This window comes from Lepisosteus platostomus, chromosome 8, assembly GCF_059453375.1.
Source record: "Lepisosteus platostomus isolate fLepPlt1 chromosome 8, fLepPlt1.hap1, whole genome shotgun sequence".
NCBI classification, from domain to species: domain Eukaryota; kingdom Metazoa; phylum Chordata; class Actinopteri; order Semionotiformes; family Lepisosteidae; genus Lepisosteus; species Lepisosteus platostomus.
Genome location: NC_142618.1, coordinates 47,212,312 through 47,237,870, shown reverse-complemented (window position 1 = coordinate 47,237,870; position 25,559 = coordinate 47,212,312). Strand labels below are relative to the sequence as shown.

The 25,559-nt window shown below is 34.0% G+C and overlaps 1 protein-coding gene across 3 annotated transcripts; it reads right to left on the bottom strand.

Annotated features, from left to right (window-relative positions):
• Nucleotides 1-2,321: 2,321 nt before the first annotated feature.
• On the bottom strand, nucleotides 2,322-23,559 carry c8h18orf63 (chromosome 8 C18orf63 homolog). Of its 3 annotated transcripts, none has more exons than XM_088643742.1 (15): nucleotides 23,444-23,559; nucleotides 21,910-22,049; nucleotides 21,244-21,322; nucleotides 20,770-20,826; nucleotides 19,343-19,454; nucleotides 16,079-16,120; nucleotides 14,626-14,702; nucleotides 13,074-13,183; nucleotides 11,990-12,086; nucleotides 11,801-11,886; nucleotides 11,145-11,328; nucleotides 9,249-9,878; nucleotides 6,309-6,419; nucleotides 4,408-4,491; nucleotides 2,322-3,174 (listed from the first exon to the last, which is right to left on the bottom strand). In XM_088643742.1, the coding sequence occupies exons 2-15, from the start codon at nucleotides 22,041-22,043 to the stop codon at nucleotides 3,052-3,054; spliced, it is 1,926 nt and encodes a 641-aa protein (XP_088499868.1). In that variant the 5' UTR covers nucleotides 22,044-22,049; nucleotides 23,444-23,559; the 3' UTR covers nucleotides 2,322-3,051. The 3 variants fall into 3 exon arrangements, with proteins under 3 accessions (XP_088499868.1, XP_088499870.1, XP_088499869.1); XM_088643744.1 differs by having other exon boundaries at nucleotides 11,157-11,328; XM_088643743.1 differs by having other exon boundaries at nucleotides 23,095-23,555.
• Nucleotides 23,560-25,559: the final 2,000 nt, after the last annotated feature.

Here is a 25,559-nt window from a genome sequence, read left to right as displayed (position 1 = left end):
CTGCTGGGACAAGAATCAAGCAGGCGTTGTGCATGATGTGGCCTGCCTCCTTGCGGAATTCCTTTTTCACCCCCAGGTACCTAAAACACTGACAACATCTTTGAACCATAAATTTAAGAGCTGCGCAATCTGCCCTTCCACACTACATTGCCACTGATACCTTTCAAGTACAACACAAATGTAAACAGTAACAAGAGCTATGAGCTTTGGTGGCCTGTAGCTATTTGTAAACCCAGTGTCTGCACCTGACAGTATAGTCCAGTGAAAGTCCAGATTCATTTACTTGACTCACAGCTATTCAAAAGAGTTGCAGTATTCTTGAGGGAGTTTCTATTTTTGTCTTTTACCTTTGTTTTATGCTTATGACAAAAGGCTGTACTTCTGTTGAGCAGCAATATAGAATAAAACAAGTCATAATCTGTCTCTTTTCCCTTTCTCTCTCGTATCTGAAAAAAAATATCCCTTTGCCAAAAACATTTTCAAGAAACATCTCCAGGAATGAGCCCATTTTAAGAACCATTTAATTCATAACTCAGTCAAGACGGACTCAGGCCAAGTTGGCAAATGCTGCCTGGACAACAAAGAGGATTTTCATCATCATCATTACAATAATAAGAGTGCTGTAACATGCATGCCCTGTGGCACAGTTCCAAGGTTGTCATGATCTAAGGTGGTATGGATGAAATCCAGAGAATGCTTTTGTCTTCAGCAGGAATGACAGAATGAATTAAAGGTTGCAAACAGAGCCCACACTGCTCACATATGGAATTGACACAGTTTTAGGTTTCTGTTGGTCTGTTGGTCCTAGTTGACTAGTTCCCCTATCAGTCATAGCAGTACCACTGCACTGCACATCTTTGCATTTTAAAATGAATAAGGACTTGCCAGTGTATCTGCTGTGTAAAGATTATGTGAACATTAAAATACTGCTTAGCTATTTTACAGGATCATATCCTGGAAACGGATATACAAGTAGAAAACAGAAGGCAATCTGTGGTCACAGCTGAGACTTTGGGCATAGCAGAGAGTCTTTCTGTGCTGCTACTAGCTCTTTGAAAATAGAGGCTCACTTTTGGCCAATACAGGCAAAATTTAGATGTACATAAGACTCAAAAAACTTTGCAAAATTATGGAATTGTGCAAAAAACATACTCTTGGAAGGAAACAAACATCTAAATATAAAAATAAATCAGGACTCTGAAGACAAAAATAGGCTCGGAAGAGAAAGGGTATGTGGGAATTGTAAAGTGCAAATACATATAACATTTGCTCAAACAGCTCTAAAATAAAGCTTCTTGAAACACGCCAGGGCATTGAGTTCAACAACATAGCTTGAAAGTACTGTATGCTGCAAACACATACTGTACAAACCTTTGTGTAAAAAAAGTATAAGTTCATATCTGAACTTTCAGCATGTGTCCTCTGGTTTATATTTTGCTTTTAATTCTGAATAAATGAGACTCAGTGCCTTTACGGATTTTAATTATTTGAATCAGTCAGGTTCTCCTGTCATCATCCAGACTAAAAAGGTTCAGTTATTTTAACCTGTCAGTGGAGGACATTCCTTTGAGTACAGAAATGTATCTGATTGCTTTTTTCTCCACTGATCCCTGAGTAGCAATCTTTTTTTAACCAGGCTGACAAAATTTGGAAAAAAAAAATATTTTAGGTTTCCAAACGTGTATTGCACAATTTAATATTTTAATCTAAACATAAACATACATTTAATTTCAATTATACAATTTTTACAGAAATGTAAGCTAAGTGCTGCGCATATGCATGATTTAAAATATAAGATGCTGTTTTAAACAGTTGTACTTGAAACTCTTCATTTTAATGCTGAAATCCTGCCCTATATCTTTCAAAAAGGAGCTACAGTAATAATTTTTTTTATATAATTTAAATGCCTTTTTTATTTATTAGAAGACCACAAATTCAGATCAATCTGAATCTTGTATTAAACAAGACCATTCTATGTAATGAACACCAGTTGCCCTTAGAAATTAACAAAGTCCAAGTCTGGTTTGGATTATGGGTTTAAGTTCTGAGTATTTTTCTTGAGACTCTTAAAAATTATATAAGAAACTTTACCCCTTCTTGAACTCAAAATCAAAAGAATTACAATGAATTTTCACATATTATCAGTCTTTCAGTTAGAGATAAATGCTACAAGTCATGTGTATGGCAGTGTGTAAATAATTCACAGTTGGAGGGAAAAATAACAGAGTACAGAGTTCAGAGTACTTACTGAATCCTAGGCTTTCAGAAAAGTTTTGTATACGCTTGGAAAATATTATCTAAGAAATATACAAAATGTAGTTTAAAGCAAATGTTTATTTGGAATTGTTTTATTTAGAATTTGAAGAGAATGTGCACATTTGTATCCATAACAACACAGCAATCCGAGAATTAAACTTCATTTGTTCAGCATTATCTTTTAAATTAGTTAGCTTCATATAACAACAAGGGGGTGGTGGGGACTGTGTCATTACAAAAAGTATGATTGTAAAAATGTTGTTTTTTACTGTATTTACTACATAGTACCTTTTCAGAAGCATTTCATAGCAATGTCATTGAATCCAATGAAGAACAAACTAACGTAAAAATAAGACTAAATACCAAATCTTCTTATCCTTATGGTCATATATCAATTTTATAAAAATAACAACAATAAAATGATGTTACTCAAAGTAGTGACACTGAACAAGTACTTCATGTTAAGATATGTTGATATTCAGTATGACTAAAAAAACTCAACATATTTTAAAGAGAACACAATTAAGCAAAACACTGATTAAAATTACTCAAATTAAAATATTTGAAACTCTGACATATTACCAAATGATATTTTAAAAACATTTGTAATGAAATGAGAGTTGTGGTGTCCAGTATTAAGAATACAAATATACAGAAAGTACTATTCATGTAACACACATTTTTAACATTAACATAACATTTTAAAATGAATAAATATAAACTAAATTAATTAATAAACTGAAGGAACCTGATCCAAGATAATACACATCTCCTTAATACATTTAATAAAAACTCTCATGGTTCACAGATGCTCTGTATGACTTTAGAAACCAGTTCCTCTTTCTTGTCCCTTGACTTCACAGAAATGCCATTCATCTTAAGCCAGGCTTGCAGAGTAGCTGAATTAAGCTTCGAGAGCTGCAGAGACAGGCAAACATGTCAAGCTGAACTTACAGTAGTAGAAAACACCTCTCTGACCAGATAATGGGTAATGCCCCCATATCCAGGTGGAAATTTATGGGGAAAGGAGGGATAGTACTGTATTTTTGTCAAACACATAAGGACATGCTTTTTTTTTACCTGAATCAATGCAATGTCAAAGACTTTGCTATGCACTCAAATAAATTTACAGAGAAATCTCCTTAGGAGTAATGACATTTCTTAAAGTTATTCAGTTTTCTTACTGTAGTCTTTCCTATTTCATAAAATATACAGAAACGTAAACAGAAACACAAAACCTTTCGCTGCAATTTAAAATGAAAATTGTGATGCTGTTGCAGGCAAGTGAGCTAGAAAATGCTGTAAGAAAAAAAACACAGAACTCTAATTGTTGTGGTGATATAATCAAATTCAAGTGTTTTTTTAAACAAACTAGAATATAAAAAGGATCTGAAATGATCAAATGTAGCATTATTATAAACAACTGATCCTGGGGTACCATTGTATCTGCTTTTTTCCTTAATATGTCCAGCTAATCTCTAAACGTCCATTGCTCACTGATCTCACTGATACCTATAATTGATCTACTTGTTGTTTAGGAACAAGTAATAGGTTTATTCCATGCTGAAAAAAAGAAGAGAGAAAACACAACGTTTCGGCCGTGGAGCCTTCTTCAGGTGTCAAGGCATGGAACAAACCTATTACTTGTTCCTTTGCAGCCTACGCATGCTGACGCAGATCCCCACCTGAACTACTTGTTGTTTAGATTTTTGGTTTGTTTCTGCCCTCATACCCAAGTTTCAAAAACGTCCAACATACTGCAGCATTCTTTTCAGTGACCTGAGCATAATAATCATTCTCATAACAACAATGCAAACTGTCCTACAATAAGCATTTTGTTTTTCTTCCGCAGAGGTCCAAAGCTATAGATGCAATAGCTTACATGAACAGTAAGCAATTTTAATTCGACAACAATAAAACTGTAAATATTCTGCTGTCATTATGCCTTAATACTTTTGGCTCCAGTCTACCACCTATGAAATCAGCAGACATTCCTGTGCAACGAATCAGGGAATATTCTTGTTTTATAAATAAAGCTAAGAAGATTCATATTGTTTTGCTTTTTTAACAATGAGCACAATCATTGTGGGAGGTCTTTCAAAAGCTTGCTTAAACAAAGGCAACTATGGTAGTAAAGGAGTAATTTTGTACCTGATTGCTCCTTGCATACTCTTCCACATCCACATCCTGGATAATGGGTCTTGATTTCTTACTTGTATACTCCAGCCCATCTCCCTGTTTAACAGTAAATTGTAATATGTAACCACCTCAAACAAACAACATTATTCATACACAAAAAGACTTCACCATGTCCTATAATTCAATGTGCATCAAAGCACTGCTACAAAATTCAGGCTCCCCATATCAAAAGCACTTGTTCTCCTTCAGCATTCAAAAAGTATGTGTAGTTTAATTTTTAGAAGAAAAAAGGACTACCTGCATTTATTCTTTGTTTCTTTTCAGAAGACATTTGCCTGCTGGTTCAATGTTCAGTGACATTACCATACCACGATTTATCATTAAATTAATTTTTCTAAAAGAGCTGTGGATTATTAAAATGCCTGATTGTTATAACATCTCCGACTAAAAAAATTGAAAAAGCAATTGTCCTACAAGAGAAGGAAGGATCTAGAATTGCAATTAGCCTGTTTTTCAAAGCATATACTGTATGTTTACAGCATACATCAGATCCAAAATGTATTAAATTAACACAGCATGACATCCAAATCAAACTACAATCCTTACGTTAGGAATATGTTTGTAAAATGCTCGTTACTACAGTAAAGCACAGCTCCATCAATATCCACCTTTACGAAACTATAAGGCAATAATATCCAGCAGAATATGTAGTATTCCACAAAGTCTCCATGCATGGGGTATGCCATAAACCTAAAACTGTCACTCATTGGTGTTATTATATAATTATTCTCATGGCAGTTTAAACATGGGAATAATAAAATCCATTTCGAAAGTCAAAACCTAAACAGTAATATTTACAGCTGTAATAAACGTACTGTATCACAACACAAGGAATAATGACACTATTTGACTTTCCTGAACCTGACGAACTTTACAATACATAAGTATTTTTGTATAATTGGTCTCATGTAGCTACCTCTGAACTTTGTTTTCTGATTTCTTAGTTCCTTGTGCTGTCTTACTTTAATATAATAATGTGTTAGTTTTACGCTTTCTAAACAAAACAAAAAGAATAACACAACGTGTCTTATAAATTTACAGTGTGTTAACAACCTTTCATTTGTCAGATATTTGACATTTATAAAATCTTATTACCTGATTGTACTTTAATGCTTCTATGATATATTTATTAGAACTGTGCCTGTACTTGACAGTTAGCATTTGTACAGCTTTTACATTTCCATAATATTTAAAAGGTACAATATACATTCACTTTGAAGAAGTCAAATATGGGCAAAGGATCAAAGTCAGTGTGCCAATTTTGTATTTATGTTTTCAATAGTCTAGCCACTTTAAAAAGGAGAACTAACCTCTTATATTCCTGGAACACTAAAAGTGTAAATATTACTGCTACTGTTCCTGGGGCATTACTATTATTAGATGCTTTCTGAACAACAGTAGGTTTGTTGTTGTTTCAGATTCCTATAGATGAGATAGAATTCCATATTTAGTTTTCTAGAACTTTATTTCATTGAGTTGTCTCTTTGATACTTCTGAAATTCTCGGCCTTGGAATAGATTTTTTTAAAGATGGAATTAACAGTTATTCTTCAATTTCAAAATTCCAATCTTCAATCAAGAATAATTTATCAATTTGGCTTCACTGCTACAATCTCTGCATCAGAATATACTAATTGTGGAAATAATTCCCAAAATGTAATCTAATCTGTTTACCTCTCTCTATATAAAACAGTCTGCTGCAGTGCTTCGATGACATAACCACAATAGCTTAAATTATTAATCATTATGGAAAAGACAAATTGTTTGAAAAGATATCCCATATGTTTAAACATTCAGAAAGGGTTTATGCCCCTTAAAATAATTCCATTGCTCTATAAATCTATCAAAACACACCTGAGAAATTATTTGGTTCCTTTTTTGCTTCTGTGCAAGGCCTGTGCAGGCTTGGATTGCCAGGTCTGCTTTGCTGTGCTGGAATCCACTTTGCATGAACATAGTTGCTACCTAATAAAAACAGTTAATGCATAAAGGTTAAGAAAATAAACAGCATCAACTCCATCATAAATTCAATGCTTTAGTGGTGGAGTATTAAAAGTTATACCCATAAAATTACCTCATCTCCCCATGTTTTTGAACTACCAGCTAATCGCTAGGGCAAATATTTACATAGGGCAAAAACCATATGTTTTCTTTAAATGAGTGCAGATGTTTGGCTTTAGTAAATGAAAATATTAGAAAAAATCCTAAGCATATTCTATACTCAATGGTTTACCATAAGAATGATACTAGTAAAAAAGAACATTATAAAGCATTTTTTTCACAAGGCAAGCTTTTCTTTCAGTTATCTCCACAATGTTTTTTTTGTTTCTGTAAAATCCACCTAAAAATAGGTGGATTTAGTTCTCATTCATAAGTTACATCACTGCCTGGCTAGTTACAAACAATTCAAGATTATAAAACTGATAAATGAGAAGGTGTTCTGTGCCAAACTCATGAGTTTAAGAACAGTCTGTTTTGTTTCATTCAATATGTAGCCCAGCTGTATGCAAGTACAGGTTGACTTTGCAGAGGCTGTAGCTTGCCATAACCAGACCAGTGTCAGTTAAGCCAGTGGCATTCCTACAAAAAGCCCATACAAGACCTGAAGCCAACAGTAGCAGTGTACCCACACAAAATAGATTATACTGACAAACACTTATCCTTATAATATATACACTATATACTGTTCAATTTACTTTTAAAGCACATTATTTGTATTCACGTCTTAAAAAATTATGGTCTTTGTAAAACTAAGTACAGTTGCCAGGAATGTCTTTCAAGAACATTAAAGGGGATTCTTTCATTTTCTCTGTACTGTTGATTCTGAAAAAAGGAAAGAAGCTACAAAACCATGGTGTATTGATTTCGGTAAACAGCTTGTCTTGGCTTTAACAGACGCTTACTACTTGTATATAATTGTTTGAGGTGCCTCTATTTATTTAATTTGTTTGATTTACAGGAGTATTTTTTAGACTTTTTTTTGTTCTATTTTTTTGCTTTCCTTCTCTAACTGCTTGATTGAAATTGCTCACACAGAAGCTTTCTGTTAGAAGTCATTATTTTGTAAGCATTATCTGGTTGGAGAGTGTTTCTCTCAGAGTACTTGTATGTTTGTTTTATTCCTTCCAACTTTGTATGATTCACTGGGATTCTGAAACAACTATTGATCAAACGGTGATACAGAGTTAAGGCTATGACCCACAAGTTAAAAGCGTATTGTCCAATTAAGAACTAAAGTCATTTCTCTGTGACAGAAACAGAGATATAACTACTTCAACCTCACCACTGTTTTATAAATAAATGTAAATCTAAAGGAAGAATTACAATGTTTCAGAGATAATACTGGGAAACCTTTAAGACAATGAACAGTAAATAGATAAAGTCTAGTATGAATATTACACCGAGGTGTTTTTCAAAGAAGACATTGACAATAAGCTGAGGAAATAAAGTCCTACATTAAATAATATTAGCATAGCAGAGGTATATGCATTAAAGATGCAAAAAGTATAATGTAAATTTCCTGGGACCAGTGGTACTGTATTCTACCTACTATACTGTACATAAGGAAATGAGATGTTATTCATCCAACAGTCACTCATAACATGTGTGATAAGGTAATGAACCCTATAGACTAGTTAGTTTGTAGTTCCATTTATTATTATTTTTTTATTAATTTGAGTTCTTTAACTGGGGAGTTCTCTAGTAGTGAAAATTAGGACGTGATTAATCTGCTTCTGGAAAGAAATGTATTACTATTTAAAACATAACCCTTACTATCTGAAAAGGACCAGAATCCTACTCTTTTTTTCTCCAACTTTATTAGAGTTTCCCTCTAAACTCTTAGTGTTTGTTTTGTTGCCTCTTTTTAAAACAAACACCCTACAGATACGTCTGCTCTTGTAGTGAGGCAGTGTTTGAGACTAAGACTGAACTAACATTTGAATGAATATTACAATATTAAATGGGATCCTGGAATGTTTTATGGCACAAGTGGGTTTTTTTCTGTTAAAGTCTACATACAGACTGAATCAATTTTTTATCCATTGGCTCAGATTTCATGCTTTATTTAGGCAAGGGACAACTGTTAGATTTCTTTAAATCTTCCTGTGTTTAAGGATGAGAAATAATTAGGTATTTAGACTCTGAGGGTGCTCTTGAGCTCATGTGGACTCCACTACTCTGGGGTAATTCTCACTGACTGGAAAATTGCTAGTGTAGCACCCATCCATGAAAAGCATGACAGAGCCAAAAGAAAGTACAGACCAGTATGTCTTTCCTATACAATAACTAGAACTAAACTAGAGGAGCATCTATATGGGATCATTTTTAGATGATACTCAACACGGATTTAATAATATTATGACTTGTTTGCCTATTTTTTTAGTTCTTTGAACTACACGCAGCATATGGTATATTATATTAAGATGCTAATCTTCACACATTGCATTCATCTTCTAGAGATCGTTAAGAAGCAATTAGAAAACCAAATAATGTTGATTTGATTTGAGTGTTTAAAATTCTCAGTCGTTGACAACATAAACCCACTAGATTTTTTCAGAATCAAAAATGAAACATGAACCAGAGTCCACAGATGGAAATTACAATTAAATTAAAGCTAGGAACATGAGGTACTATCAAGCAAATAAAGTTAGATGGGTTTAATCATTCTTAAATAACTTTTTGTCTCTGATTTCTTTTTTGCTAATCATCCTTAAAGACAACATGGGTTACACAAGAAAAACCTTTATACTGAGGAAAATGTGTCACAGACAAAAAATGCTGGATTATACTTACATTTCCATTGCTAGTTAGAACTGGAGTAGACGTGGAGAAAACATTACTTGGGTCAACCTGCAGACATTTCTCTTCAGGATTTTTCCTCAGTGAGGTATTCTTGATAAACGGGCTTTCCATATCTTTGTTGCCAGCGGAAGAAGAAAAAGATGAAGGGTGCCCTGAGTACTTCAGAGTGGAACTGGGCTGCATTAAGTCAGGTCTGGAGGTTCCCACTCCAGGATTTGACCTCTTGAAAGAGGATGTTGGGGGCCACTGCAAAACTGCAGCTTTAGCTAAGGGTGTAACAGCAGGCTGTGTTTTTGGTCTTTTTTCTGCTAAGATTTTTGTGACATTGACTTGTTGCTTTAAAGCCTTATTTTTAAAGATCGGGACAAGTCGGCGTGGCTGCTGTGTGGAGGAAGTAGAGGTGGGCTTGCTTTCAGAGTGAAGGTCTTGTGTTCGGTGTTCTGTGTGTTCCCCTTCAGCTCCCACGACATACGGGGAGCTTCTGGACTCCCTTTCCTGACTGGGTGGCATCCCCAGCACAGCATCCCTCCTGGGCTGTGGAGCTGCTCTGATAGGAAGCTGATATACAGCAGAGCTGTACTTCCCTTCAGCTGTGAGATTCACTGGTCTGATCGATAACCCCTTTAACAGAGAAGTAAAATGCCTCATGAAAAAAATGCACAGATAAGCATAAACACGAATTATAATATTTATACTGCACAATTTTTCTAACAATGAGAGTATTCAAATTATCTTTTTAGAAGCTCAATCTAATTTGATGTATATGTTGTATTTTGAGTAGCATTTCACAATGTGTAAGCATATCTATGACTCAGAATAAAAGAAGATAATATTTAAAGTGGAAGATCATTTCTGTTTGCAACGGTTCCACAAACTATTTTTATACTTACAACCACATTCATGTAAATTATTCTGTAAATCAATGCATATTAAAGTATATTCAATTCTCATTTCTTAACAAATTTGTGACAAAGAAGACAATTTAAACAATTTAAAATAAAAAAATAGATTCAATTTTAAAATCTTACAGGCCTCCCAGCCATGTTATTTAAGCTGAAAACCTGTCTTCATACCAGAAACAGCTTGATAAGGTTCTTTTGAGCTATCTACTATCTAAAAATAGATGGATTGAATGGTCTTATATTTAATCATTCTTTAAATAACTTTTTTGTCTCTGATTTTTCCTAAATCATCCTAAAAGAGAAAATGGGTTGGTATACATTTAAATATACAGAATATTACTAATGCAGCAAAATTGTATAATTTAAAGCAATCTTTATTAGACAAAAAACAAAGCACTTTGGCAGAAAATGTTCCTTAATCCTCTGTGCTTTATTAATGTAAGGAAATGACCTCATAGAATAGTTATTCCAGCTGAAACATAGGGCTTATTATTTTTATGATTCCTTATAATGCTAAGTATGCATTTTCATCTCATTTTGTATTGAAACTGCAATTTTCTTTTTTCAGTGAACATGACAATTAATATTCTAATTAATTTCAACACAATTAGGTAAGCACAATCAACAGATATGTTCAAGCTAATAATTATGAATTTCAGGAGAAAAGGTGGATGAATTTTAGGATCCAAAAAGGTACAGGGCAGCTGAAGCAAGGAAACACATAATGTTTTTGTCAGTTATTGTCATGAACAACAAAAGACAACACAGAACATCACAGTAACATGTAACATCACAGTCAAGGTATGGAACTAATCTGCCAAAAACAATATACTGTACAGTATGTATTGCAATCTTGGTTAAGGTTTTCTATTTTCATATTATTTATGATTTTCAGAAATACATTTTAAGGAGAGTTTTTTTTAAGGCAGTCAGATCTGGAATGTCTCAGGTACTGACAAACAAGTTTAGTTTTTACTTGCCTCACCTTTGTACTTACGTTGTTGAGGTTGCTTGTGAAATAGCAAGGTTTACTTGTCATCTGCACAGCAAAACCACAGATATTTTCCATGTTAGCCTTCAGGTCTTTAAGAAATAAGTTAAGCACCCCATCTAAATCAACTCTTGAAAAACACTGCACTGGCTGACTTCGGATGCAGCATAAAGGGTATCTAAAGCAGGAATTAAGAATAAAACATTACAGTGGATTAATGACATTTAAACCCTATATAATATTTTTGTCCATTCTGTAGATCTTTCTTTAGTACTTGGAATTAATGTTTTCTGCCCTAATCTGGCAGTACTGCCCATGAAAATGTTTATTTCCCTTACTATGTTGTTCAAATAGCTAACGACATAAAAAGGAAGCAAGAGTTTTACCATGAAGCACCAATTTAAACCACTTGTCTCTATAACTTTAAAAAACAAAAATGATTTTGAGATTCATTTTCTTCTCATTCCCCAGATAAATGCCAAAATTCAATATTAGTAGAGATTGGTACCTAGCCGATCCAGTTGTAGCCGTTTCTTTTTCACAATTCTGAACCAGCTTGACATTTGCTTGGATGTAATCATGCAGAAGTAATGCAATGCCAAACACTGGGTTATTATACATTTTGTCTTACAAGCTTGTAAAAAGGATACGTGAACAGCCTCTCTCCTACCAGTTTGAAGTAAACATTGCAATATACTTCATTTTCCCCATTGACAGCAGGAATCTTATAGCCATACTGAAATACAAGGAAAGCAAATTAATAAAATGAAAACATGTCTATAATAAAAAATAGTACTGGCAGGTTATGTTATCATACAATGTAGACATCTCTTTCTTACCAGTATATTCCAGTGTTTCTGTATTTCTGTGTATGACTCGAATGGACACACTGATGGTAGCAGATGACTGATGCTGATGATCTGGCCCATCTTCATACTGCAAAAAAAGAAGTCTCCTATGATTCTTTAAGCTTCAACATTCAAAAACATTAATGAAAAAGCTATTTATTATGTTTATAAATGTGGCTAAATAAATAATCATTTTTATTTCTTACTGTAAATTTAAAAAGTAAAAAAGAAAAGAAAGAAAGCTATAAAAATAAAATAGCAATTTATAATACATTAGAAAAATGTAGTTTTACAAGGACATGCTGTCATACTAATACACATTGTACATACAATAAATAAGATGTACAGTATGGTATAGCATCCAACAGGACCAAGCAGGATATGGGGAGGGACAGAAGGCAAGACTATGATATTTATAAGAGCAACTCTATGGGCTAACTAAAAGAAACGGTGGTAGAATATACTGATGCTGCACATACCTTATGTTCATGATAACTACACTAAGCCAGAAATTTCAATTGCTTTGCGTGTTTAGATTTTGGTTTACCTATTTTTGCATTTGGTACTTCTTTTAAAAAATACTAGATGTCAAGGCTATCGTTCCAATAACTTCAGCATACAGAGCTTCCTGTAGTCTTTAACTTCTTAATAGTTTGATCAACAGACACATGTCAAAATGACAATTTCTGACACTCAAAATTTGACACAGGCTATAAGCAAATTACAACTCCCATTCAGCATTTTAAGAAATTAAAGCAACTTTTAAAACATGTCTTCTGATAGAAAGAATACAGAATACACAGAATAGACACAGAATACATGAGTTTCTTAATACAAGTCTGGGAACCACTGATGTAAAGTACCAAGACTTCTTTTACATGGAAAAGCTTCTTCCACAAAGTAGGAAGGACATTTACAGCTACTTTACTTTTTACATTTAACCCATAACATAAACACATCTTATAGTTTTTTAAAGAAAAAAAAACATAAAAGCCAAATATCCAGGTAAGGTAACTTTTCTGACCCACAGCTGAAAAAAATAATAAAAACATCTCTAATTGAATTAGAAACCCACCTTGGTAATATGTAACACCAGTTGTTAGAAATTGCATATGTCTGAATTTCAGCATCTCTGCTACTGTAGAAATTCTTCACGGCATTAGCAGAAATATCAAAGTCTTCAAGCTGTTGGTCGATTGTTGAAAACATGAAAAAACGTTGTTTTTTTTTCCTGACCATTCTAATTATCTGTTATTTGCTTCTACAACTTTAAACATCCAGAAAAAAAAGCTAATTTAGACAATGCATTGTACAGTATAATTATTGCTCGGAAATACACCAAAATGTGATTACTAGTGGGTCACTCTCAAGTGGCCAGGAAATGCTTGTGAATCCCTCAGGAGGATGTGTTATCTGCTACACAAATAAAAAACACACAAAGGCTGCTGTTTTCTTATAACTTTATTGTGCAGACTGCTTAAACATCTGTTTGCAGATGGCAGTTGTAAAATCAGTTTTGAAGCAAAGATAATCAATCTGAAACTTCCCATCTGCAGCAGAAAAAATGAACTTTTCCTCTTTGTCTGAGAAATTCGTGCATAGTTTTGTACAGTTGGGACTATACTGTTGTAGATTAATGTTTTCTATATAGCCATCAATACAAAATGAGTAGATGGAGTGAGCACAATGTTCTCTTTCTATGACAAAATAAAGAATGCAGATTTTGTATTACTAAAACCCTTGAGGTCCTACAACATCTAAAACATACAGTATCTGCTGCAACCTTTGCCTGAGTGTCTGTAAAAAGCTTTCAGTTAATAAACAGCATTGTTACTTTCTATGATATACTGTAGATATCATCAGACACAAATGTTGTTTTATTGTACCTGATCCCTGGTGGTGAACATGACAAAGCACTCGAGATAAATTAAATCCTGTTCTCAAAGATTCCGCTTTATAACTGCAGCAATTTATTCTACCATCGCAGTCTTATGAAATTTAACCTGTATTTTTTTAACCCAGTCACATTATGGTAGCTAAAATGTAGCAAAATTACATTAGCTTGGTGATGGTTGTGGTGGTGATGGTGTGGTAACCAGTATTGTGGTAACCTGGAAAAAGGAAGCACTGCAGTACTTGTGAAATTCACTGATGATCACAGAGTGGATGAACAGTAGCCAATATGACCATGTGACCTGCCATGGGAGAAACACTGAAGTCCACTTCTATTGTGAATAGTTTCCTATTTTGTGTCTTGTCTGTATTAGCTGTGGAATTTATTTTGCACTATTTTAATTTATTGGCTGTTCATTTCTTTTAAACCAAGCTGTTGAAGGAAGATTAGATAAGCCATGAGACCTTATCTAGTATTATGACTATTGGAGTTTATCATTTAATTTGTATAAATTATCTGTACTTAAGCAGTGTTGAGGCTGACGTAATTAATTTTAAACATATAACCGTCTTTTCTTTTCAAATCCCCCCACCAATACATTTACGTTATTATTGTTGGAAATGCATTTGAGATCTTAACTATTAATGAAAAACAGAGCATGACATACAAAACCATCCTAATAACATACAAACTAAAACATACACTGTAACATAAAAAAAATATAATTCTTTACTTTTGCTGGTGGCAGACGAATGGATTTGGCTTCTAAACATATGCAGAGCTGGGTTTCAGTGGCATTTAGTTCCATTTCTATAAAGAGAGAAAATATTGATTGATGTAACTTAATGCACCTTGGTATACAGGTACCCCACTTTAGTGCTATTGGCCTTTTACTCATAACTTGCCTATTTGTAAACTTCAGCTAAATTATGGTCAAGGTAATCTCCATTAACAGCACAAATGCTATAAGAACATGAGAATAGTCACAAACAAGAGGAGGCCTTTCGGCCCATTTTGCCCATCTGGTAGTTAGCAGCTAATTGATTCAAGAAGCTCATCTCGCTTTATTTTAAAACAAACCACGATATCAACCTTAATGGCTGAATGGCTGGGAACCTTGTTCCGTTTTCTCACAACCTTTTGTATAATAAGTGCCTCCTGTTATTTACTTACACTTCCACACACAATCATCACTTCTGTCTTCTGATAGGGCATCCACTGTTTATTCTAAAGAAGTCCAAGGGTGCATTTGAGGACTTTGAATACTTGGATCAAGTTTCATAGTCTTTTATTTTCTGTAGTCTTTTTTGGTAAAAACAAAAAAGGTTTAGTTCTTCCAGCCGGGCAGTGTAGGACATTTCCTTCAGCCCCAGAATGTATCTGGTTGGTCTTTTCTGAACTTATTCCAGACCAACAATATAATTTATATGACATAATGACCAAAATTCTACACAGTATGAGTCCTTCTTCCTTGCCGAAAACCTGAATGAAATACCCACTTAATATATCAGTCATTACCATTTCATTGTCTATAATCTTCTCATCAATTACCTGAATACATTTTTTTCCTTTCTTAACTGTTTCTGTTTACAGTTGTAGTGCCAAAACATTTTTTTTATTTCTTTAGCATCCATTGTAATATTCCTTTCCATCTGTCTCCTTGCCTTCACCTTTACTTGCAATTCCCTGTACTCATTATCCTCAACTGGATACGGTTATTTAGAACTTTATTAACTTTTTCTTTTCCCTTACACTTTTTCTTAATTATTTTTTATTAAAATGAAACATTTGGAATACTGTTTTTTATGTTTGATATGTTCACTCTGGGGATAAATTTGTCATCCGCTTCAAGAAGGATGTATTTGAACTGAATCCATATCTATTCACATTGAAATTCTTTTAAGCTCTGCCTCGTTCTTTCAAAGTCTGTTTTTTATTTGCACTCAACCTGCATAGTTTCAAAATAAACTCTAAAGCATAATATATTATGATCATAGTTCCTAAATGTTTCTCCCACCTCTGTTTGCCTCACTCTATCATGATTGTTTGAAAGCTTAATTGTTTTCTAGGTAGGAAATTGTGATGACTGCCTATAAATAACAACATTTTAAAGATGTCAAACAGCCATTCTGTATATTTTCATTTCAGCAGCTTATAGTGTTTTTAAATCTGACAAAATAACTTACCTACAGCATTAAGCCTCCCACTTTCTGTTAAAAAATCTGTTCCTGGAAAAAAAGAAAAAAGCAATGAGTGTTTATTTTTAATCGAGATGGAGATTAACATTTCAAATTGGCTATGTTGAAATACTGACTTTGTTTTAGGAATATTCAACGAATAATCAAGCTGGTTTGGATGACAGCTACTGTACAGTGGAAGGGAATATTGGTTTGCAAAGTTAACTTAGGAAGATTTTTGCTGTTTAGAAATTTATAAGAAAAACAAGACATCTTCTACACTAATGATCTCAGTGGAAATAAAGCAGTGATTCAATTCAGATTCAGTCAATTGTACGTCACACTTTTCCCATTAATTTAACCACAAAAAGGAAAGTAAACACATAAAAATCACTTGATGAGCAAATCCTTCTTAGTGCCCTTGCCCAGTAAGACATAGAATCAACATTAAAGGTTGATCTGCATATGGAAAATTAATTCACTGTTGCCAATCAGAGGCCAATAGAATTCATGTCTGGATTCTGAGGCTGCTGCAGAAAAAACTGAGGTAGGTTTTGGTACAATTGCAGGGTTAACTTGTGAATGAGGAACAGAAAAGGATACACTTCTATTTTTGACAGCAACTTCTGGCCGATGTTTCTTTAGGATCCAATTCAGTCTGCCACGTGGACAAGTGGAATGCCAAACTTACAAAGAGAATAGATACTAAATAGTATTTCAAAGAATTTTAACATGATTTAAGAAACATCAGATAGAGGAACAAGTAAAAGGTTATTCCAGGATGAAAAGAAAAGAGATGACTGACACTTGTAGAAGACTCCACAGCCAAAATGTTATATATTTTCTTTTCAGCATGGAATAATCCTTTACATGTTCCCTTGCAGCCTACGCTTGCTGATGCTGCTACCTACTTGAACTACATTAGTAAGAGGTTTGTTAAAATACAGAGATATACTTATGTGTATTTAGATGTGGTTCCCACTTTGAAATACTTAGCTGTTAAAGCATGTGCACATGCACTCAATATGAACTGAACAGGAAAATGAGCAATTGCATGTGAATTGCAAATATTGTAAAGCATTACATGAAACACTTTTTATAACTATAATTATAATTATTATGGCATTATTATTTTACCAAGGATATGTTCAAAAACTCTCATTTTATCTAAATGCCATTTACCTGTGCTGTTTAGCATGCCCTAGTTACAGTAGTAATACACTTGTCATTGCTCCAATATATTAGTACAGTATTTCAGTTACAAATAGCATTGTATACTGCCCTCCGGTTAATAAAGAGTTAATAAAGAAAAGATAGAGTTAATAAAGAAACGATACCAAAAGGAAGCTATGGCATAAGAACTATTGAACTATATGGAAAATAGCACAGACACTGGTGCAGGATAAGAGAAAATGTTCTGGAAGTTCATTTTTTTTAAAGTTTTGTTCTTTTAGAGACTTTAAAAATGACACATTATTAAACTATTTCACTGGTTTCTTTTTCAGAGCATACAATGACAATTCTGCCACCATGTGGCAAAAGCAGCTAATCCAGGCCCTATACAAATGTTATACAAAAGAGAAACTGCCTGTTTTTTAAACCACACATAATATCTTGAAAGTTTCTATCAAATCAATGAATTGGGCAGGGCCTAACATCCAGAATATTAAGAAAGGCTACTATTAATATCTAATTGATCTGTGTGCAATGTTTGAAAATGTTGAATATTTGAATCAAGTCACCTTATATACTGTATACTGCCATAATAAACTGCTTATTGTACACAACACTAATATCAATGAAACTAATATTTCACAAATTTATAAAGATATCATCCAATTTTACACATGTATATGCTGTTATCAAACTTATTTTATACATTCCAAATTGTGACAAAGGAAAGTGTTGAAGAATGTCACGCCACAGATACCTTGAAGTGCATGTGGAAAGTGAAGACCCAAAATATTCACAAGATAACATCCAGTAACTGTAGTATTTATGACAATACTTTAAGCTACCATACAATCACAACATGATAATTTCTGTACTAATACTGAATGCAAAACAATTCTCTCACTTTCTTCACTGAACCTCTTCATCTGAACCTTAGCCAAACTATCTAGAGGCCTGGATTGTAGCTGTACCTCTTCTGACAGGAAAGGACTGATCCTGACAGGACTAATCAGGAGTGTGCCCAAGTCCCTTTTCTCATAGGACTGACTGACTAGTGTAGATAATTAGCCTACCCGCACATCTTTGGGAAGGGGGAGGAAATTTACTACATGTGTGCACATGGAGAAAACTCCCATGAACACAAGGAGAACAGACAGGCTCCACGCAGAACGACACACCAGCCCTGGGACAAACCCAGAACCTTGTCATGAGTCAAGAGGGAGCAGCTCTGTCTGCTTTGCCACTGTGCCACCTCCCATGTCCTTGGCAGAACGTAAATTAACAAGGATGGAGGTCCTGGCAAATTTCTTATTTGCGCACTGTGCACATACGGTCATCATTGTGAAGCGCATGCTGAACGGCACAGGTAAGCAATTCACTAACTGGTCAGTTCATGACTAGGGGACAACCAGTACAGTAAAAGACAAATGCAAAAACCCAGAATATTGTTTGTTTGCTTTCTAGTCTTAAATCTTACTGTTTATTTTAATATCTAGTTAATGGAGGTTTTGAAAATACGCAAAATATCTAAGACATAGAAAATTAAGGCATGATTCTGAATATTGCCAGCTTCTTTTCACTATATGACATGTTCTTTAATTTCAGCATTAGTGATGCAAAAGCATAAAATGATAAGTAGAGTTAAATGTAAGTTTATCTATTATAAAACACGCAGTGCATATTTGACAATATTCACAAATATAATGAATGGCTATTTTTCCTAATGATCACACTAAGAGTTATTGTTTCCTACACAGTTCAAGGACAATGGCCTTGATTTCTTCTTCTCTTTTTGACCTATAGTTCAATGACCATGCTCATATTTCTTTGGCTTTTTTTTTAACCAAGGACATCAAAAACTGGAAGTAGGAAAAATCATAAATAAGTCCCAGTAAAATGCTCACTCTGACACAGAAATAGAACAGTGCAAGGGAGTTTCTTGAAGCTTCACTGGAATTTCCTTAACTCTAGAAAAGCTGTTAAAACAACAGTAGTACTGACTGCAGATGTATCTGTATTTCCTGTTTACATATTTTAAGTAGAACACTGAGTACTTTCTAAGTTAGCAAAGCCACAGGCAGTGTTTTCATGTTACAATACCTGCAATGAGAAACTGCCCTGCCTTATTCCACTCTGGAGCCATTTTAGCAGTCAAGGTATATGAAAGACAAGCCTTCAAAATAGCAGGCAGGACTCTACGTGGGGTACCCATCTATCAAAAGACATTGGAAAACCTGTAAACAGAATATTCTGGCAATGTATACATATACAGTATGTGTATATATAAATGTAAATATATATATCTTATTATCTTATTTACATTCTGTTTTAGATTTTCTAATTCATCTTTTCCCCTGGATTCAGAGTGAAAAATTCCAGGTTCACTTAACTGCTGCCTCCCTTCAAATTACCGCTTGTCCAGGTTTTCTTGCTAAGTCCAATCAATAAATTAACCTGGACCAGTATGGAGTATGACATTTTGTACTAGTGAATAAAATCAATATGTAGGACATTAAATGCACAGATGCTGAATTATTGTGTTGTATACCTTTATGGTAATAATATCTTAAGTTCTTAAAGGCCTCAAAACATAAACGTCTATGCAAGTTTACATATTTATATAAAAGAAAAAAGAAATTGAGACAAACACACTAATTCCTATGATGCATATTTCAGTTCACTATTCCAAAATATTAAAAACATTTTTTAACAAAAGATTTTTTGCCTAATAGACAAGACTTTATAGATACTTGAACTTAGAAGAACTTATAGAAGTTAAACTTTATCTTGACTGAACATAAAGAACATATTTTTATCTAAGTAAAAGGTACTGTAAATATACAAGCATAAAAACTCTCCTTCAATAATTAATTTGTGTATTAATTTGAGAAAGAAAATTATACTACATAAGAATACAAATAAATTGTAAAAAAAAATGCAGCTTTAAAAGCTTTAGCTACAGTGCTCAGTTTGTTCCAATTTCTCCTCATCAAGTAAAATTCTACTTAATGGCTAACAGAAAAGAAATGTATTACCTTTATTTCTCTTTTGCACATCTAATTTTATCTGGTTCTATTTGCATCTTTAACAGTTTATATTTACTTTATATTTTACTTACACTTAATTTATGAAGAAGTTTTACTTTGTTTTACTTTGGATTAAGGTCCAGTCAATGAAATAAAAATGTACTGTAATGAAATAATTTTTAGATTTATCTTTTATTTTCCGGGAAAACTAAACTTTGAACAGTCTGGAAAACATGTCCCCCTATTGTTTTGAAAATTAAAGAATTTTTTACTAAAGCCTGAAAGAAATAAGCACAACATTGTCTGTGTTAGATCATGTTATCCAAAAATAACAAATAAAAATAACATGAAGCAAGACTTAATGTAAAGTCCATATGTGAATGATTCATTAAATTAACTCCTTCACAGCTGGGAAAACCATTTTTTCATCACAGTCACTGAGCACATCCACATAAGGTTAAGTACAGTATTATTTTAAAACAAAACATGAAAGATTCTTACCTGTAGACTGTGCCTCTGAGTGTAGGCTTGGATGATTCCAGTTTTGAAAAAGGTTATCTGTTAAACACATTTACTGGTAATTAAACTACGTTTAATCACAAGAACTGAATATAGGAAAAGCAATGTTATGAAATGCTTAATTCATAAGGCTTTGTTTTGTCTAAGCTAATTGAAATGGTTGTTTTTCAATTTGTTATGAGTTTTACCTCTCATCATCATAGGCAAGCAAAAATATTACAAGTGACTTAAGCTAAGAAGAATAATTTTTACATCACATACAGATATGTGACAGGCAGATTGGGTGGACAGATTGATGGATGGATTGTGGGCTATGAATAAATTATCTCATAATTAGGATTACTTTACTTGTACTCCTCTAACCCCTTTGCTTAAGATATATATACTGTAATTTCTTGGGGTATCAACATCAGATTTTGTCAAGCTTATGGTGTGACACTAAAACAGCACACTTACAGCCATTATCACTGTGATTTCACCAAAGGAGTCTAATACAGGAGAGGCAAGAAGTTCTGGACAGAGGAATAAAAGCTCTCTAAAAAGAGACATAAGAATTAATAAATATAATACACAATTCATCATGTCTTAAGCCTATTTATTAAAAAAAAACAGATAGGAAAAAAACATTTGTTTAAGTCTTTCTATAGAAAGATGTGTGCAATAAGCATTTGCTGCCTTTTCACACTCCAACTAATTTATCTTTAATCTCATTATCTTCATGTCTTCAGCCAAAAACAAAGACTAAGAACCATGTGCTCCAGAACCAGACAAGATACCATTCCTCTGTAGAAGAAAATACCACAGAACAAACTTCAGAAATTGTTTTTATTTACTGAACCTATACCATAACAGGCTGACAGACGTAATGAATTACAAAACCCATAGGAATGGAAAGACAAATTTTGCATCATGTAAGGCTAACTAGAAACAAAGCTGTCAGCATGCTTAATTCAATATACTGAATTTACAAAGTACTGTAAGTGATGTAGTTTACTTCAATCAATCCAGGTTTTTATGCTCATTTCATGATCTGAAAACTTTGCACAACGGAGACTACAGAATAAAGAAGGTTAAATCAGAAATATATATATATAAATGACTTGAAAGCAAAAAGTTAAGGACCTGCATATTCTGATCTGATTGTTTCTGGTTTCCCCATCGTCAGGGTCACAGAGCTGAGATATGTTTACACTACACAGCTTTCGAAGGTCAGGCAAAGTGATAAAGAATAAGGACTGCACATTACTTCTGCTCATGGTCCCCTGAAAGAAAGTGCAACATCAGAAAAAGACATGTTTTAATGAAAACAAAAGATAATGCACTTCAAAAGCTAAAAGGTGATACATGTCTTCAGGAAAAACATCATATCCTTTAGAAAAATCTGCAAGGTCCATTGTTTTAAAGAGAGTTGCAGAAATTCTGTAGTTTTGCTCTTTTAATTACAGTTTCGAGTCACAGTTTAACAATCGCTATAAATCTGTGATGTAGTGAATGTTTCAATGTGCAAACAATGTGCAAGTCACCTTCCTCAAACTCTTTCAAATCTAGACTCAAAACCTTCTTCTTTAGAAGAGCCTTTACTCAACTGGTTCTGTTATTTACCCCCTCTGCTCCTACTGTATTCATTACACCCATCTGCTGTCTCATCTCATTGTGCATTTTCATATTTCATATCTTGTGTATTTTTTTGTTGTTGTGTTGTTCTGTAAAGTACTTTGAGAAGCCACCTTTAAGGGTGCTATATAAAATAAAGTATATTATTATTATTAAATTGATTTCATGTTTATTTGGTCTGGAACCAGGTAAAATGCAGAAATTTACTTATTTAGCTGGTGTCTGGGAGCTGGGACTCATGAGTGCAGCTGGTTCATCATGATTTTTCAGCCTGAAGGTTTTTAAATAGGTGCTGTGAGCCCTGTTTTCTCTCCTCTGTGTCTCCCGTGGTAGGTGCTTTTCTTTTATAGTAAGAAACTACAGTTCCACTGGGACCTTCTGAGTTCTGGGCAGTCCACAGAGAAAATCTGTGCCCTCACAGCATTTTTAGTAATAACAATATGCTGTGTTTATTGGATAAACGTTTTAGTCTTGCTGTTTGTGCTACTGTACTTTAATGTGACTATACAATTGCCTGCTTATGAATCGGAACACTATTTAAAGGCTACAACGTTTTTAATTTCAAAGGGTCTCCATTAATTTATATTAAGAACAGCTTGTGTTTATTTTATGGATTTATTTATGCTCAAAAAAGCCATATTACATACATTTTTTAAAAACTATTACACGTTAAATAAAACCACTATACAATACCTCAAGCAACGTGATTAACTTGGTCTTTCTATCCACCGAGGCACTGATTAATGAATCGAAACCTGACGCTTAAACAAAATAACTAGGACAGTTATTATTCAAATTATCCCACAGCAGGTTTTTTTTTACATAAGCAAAATACCTGATACCCCAACCTACCAAACTGAGGGCTTCAGTGTAGGTTTGCGTATTCTAAAATACAGTACGTGAGTCTATATTCAGTGTTAGGGCTGCAAAAGAGGTGAAATTCTGGTTTTACTAAGAAGATAGCCTTGCGTATTTTTGCTGAACTTTACGTAAGAATGAGACGTGTTTAAAATAAAGCTACCCGACAACCAGTCTTCCTCACCTCACAAAAGACTTCAAGTTTGACTTTCTTGACTAGAAATACCGCTTCTTCCTCACAGAGAGAAGCTGCGCAGTTTGTAGAACTGGGCACGTGGTGCGCCGCCTCGTGCAGGAATTGGGCTGGAATAGCGTTTTAAATTAAGAGTTTGACTTAAAATAAACACTGAATGTGCAACTTGGCTGTAAAAACTATTTGTTTGTAATCTTTCTTTGGAAGTTCCAGCGTGTACAAAAGAGAATTGCAAAGGACACGGCGAAAGCGAATTTTCTTTTCACATGGGAAACCTAAGCATGGTTATTCTATTCGTCAGGAGGTGCGTTTATTTATGTACACTGATAAAGTCATTACCTCGCAAGGATCTTCATCTTTTCGTATTTCATATTATATGTACAAGGCTTAAGGCATGAATAGTACCATAGTAAGAACTGACCATATTTACGCAAAGTGTAGTTCCACCAGCCACGCTGCTGAATCCAGTCAAGTGGAATTATGGAAGACCATATCGTATAACATCCTCGGATCAATTAAAGACCAGATGGGCAAATCCATGCAGTCAGAGGGTGAACACTCGTAAGGAGTAGTCAAGTAGTGGGGTGACAAGTATTACCCTGTAGCAGTGGTGAGTAATCTCTTAACCCACTTGATGTCACAAGCCCCTCTTAGGAGGAGAGATACATCTGGGTATTCCTCTTGGCAGAATTGGGGAATGTTATTCTAGCTACTATAACTGGGTCTGTTGATAGTGAGACAGATTCTGTTCAAATATTCTCTTTTGGTGCTAAAAAGGAAAGGACAAACTCTTTTAATTTTACACATGAGGCCTTACGGTTCTAGTTTCTTCACTCTCAGGACCACAAAAAAGGTTGGCCATTTTCTGTGAATATATAGAAATTAAAGTTTTAGTGAGTTTGTAGGACGTTTTAGCCAAATTTAGCCAAAGGGTGCCCCTTGTGTTTTAGACAGAATAAGAGGGGAACCACACACTCTGGTCTGTTTCTGCTCCCCAGTTGTACATGTCTGGGCACACAACTTCAAAATTCAAACTAGAGATGTGCAAATAGATAGCAGTATTTTGAGTAGACCTGCCCACATTACTATACACAGTTTAAGCATTATTACTGATTGCCTTTTCTAATGATCTCTGTTCCCTGGAGCACCTAATCTCTTGTAATTACCTATTTTCAGTAATTATTGTACTATTGTATTCCAGCAGATTGTGTACTTTGAAGTTTTAATTCTCAATTAAATTAATCTGATTTAAAATTATTTTAATTTGGTATACTTTAGCCTTAATTTTCCTCTGATATTAATTCCTGTTTTTTTTTTTACAATTTGTATATGTTTGATTATGTATTTGCACCACCATTAAATAACCTCACAGCTGACTTTCATTACATAAACAAATACAAACAGATACCCTACACTGGCCAAAGTGAAGGATATACCTGAAGTGTAGGTTAGCATATTCCAAAATACATGTATACTTATTCCATCTTTGGGGCTGTAAAAGAGATGAAATTCTGTTGTTACTATGACCAAACCCAGACATGATCTCAATTCAGTTCCAAACCACCCATAAATAAATGTTACACAAACAGATTTGATCAGCCTGAAAACTAAATATTTCACAGCTGCATTGTAAGTGATATTGCAGCAGGAATGCAACTTGATTACAAAAGATTTATGACGATTTAATAGAGAGAAGGACCCTGGGGAGGTTCACTGCTGACCCTGAAACTTTGCCGAGTTGAGCTGTAGCAGCTATGGGGAAATGAGTCAGAAATAAAGCACTTGCTGACATTAGTGTAAGGTAGAATGTAATTGCTGTTCTTGGCAGGTTTAAATTGTGTAGAACTTTGAAATATCTTGCTGAAAAAGGCTGTTCTCGCTGATTTATTTTACTAGATGTATAAGTTGTGCATAGTCTCCTTAATTAGGTTGTTTATTTATTAGTTTAATGCTGTAGAATGCGAAGCCAATTCTGTTATTATACAGTATAAAGACATTTAAAAAATGTAATGTAAAAATAGAGGCAGATACAGGTCAAGTTATAAGCAATGGGTAGTGTACTTTTGTGGTTCACTAGTTTCTCTGAACAATCAAACCTACAAATGTA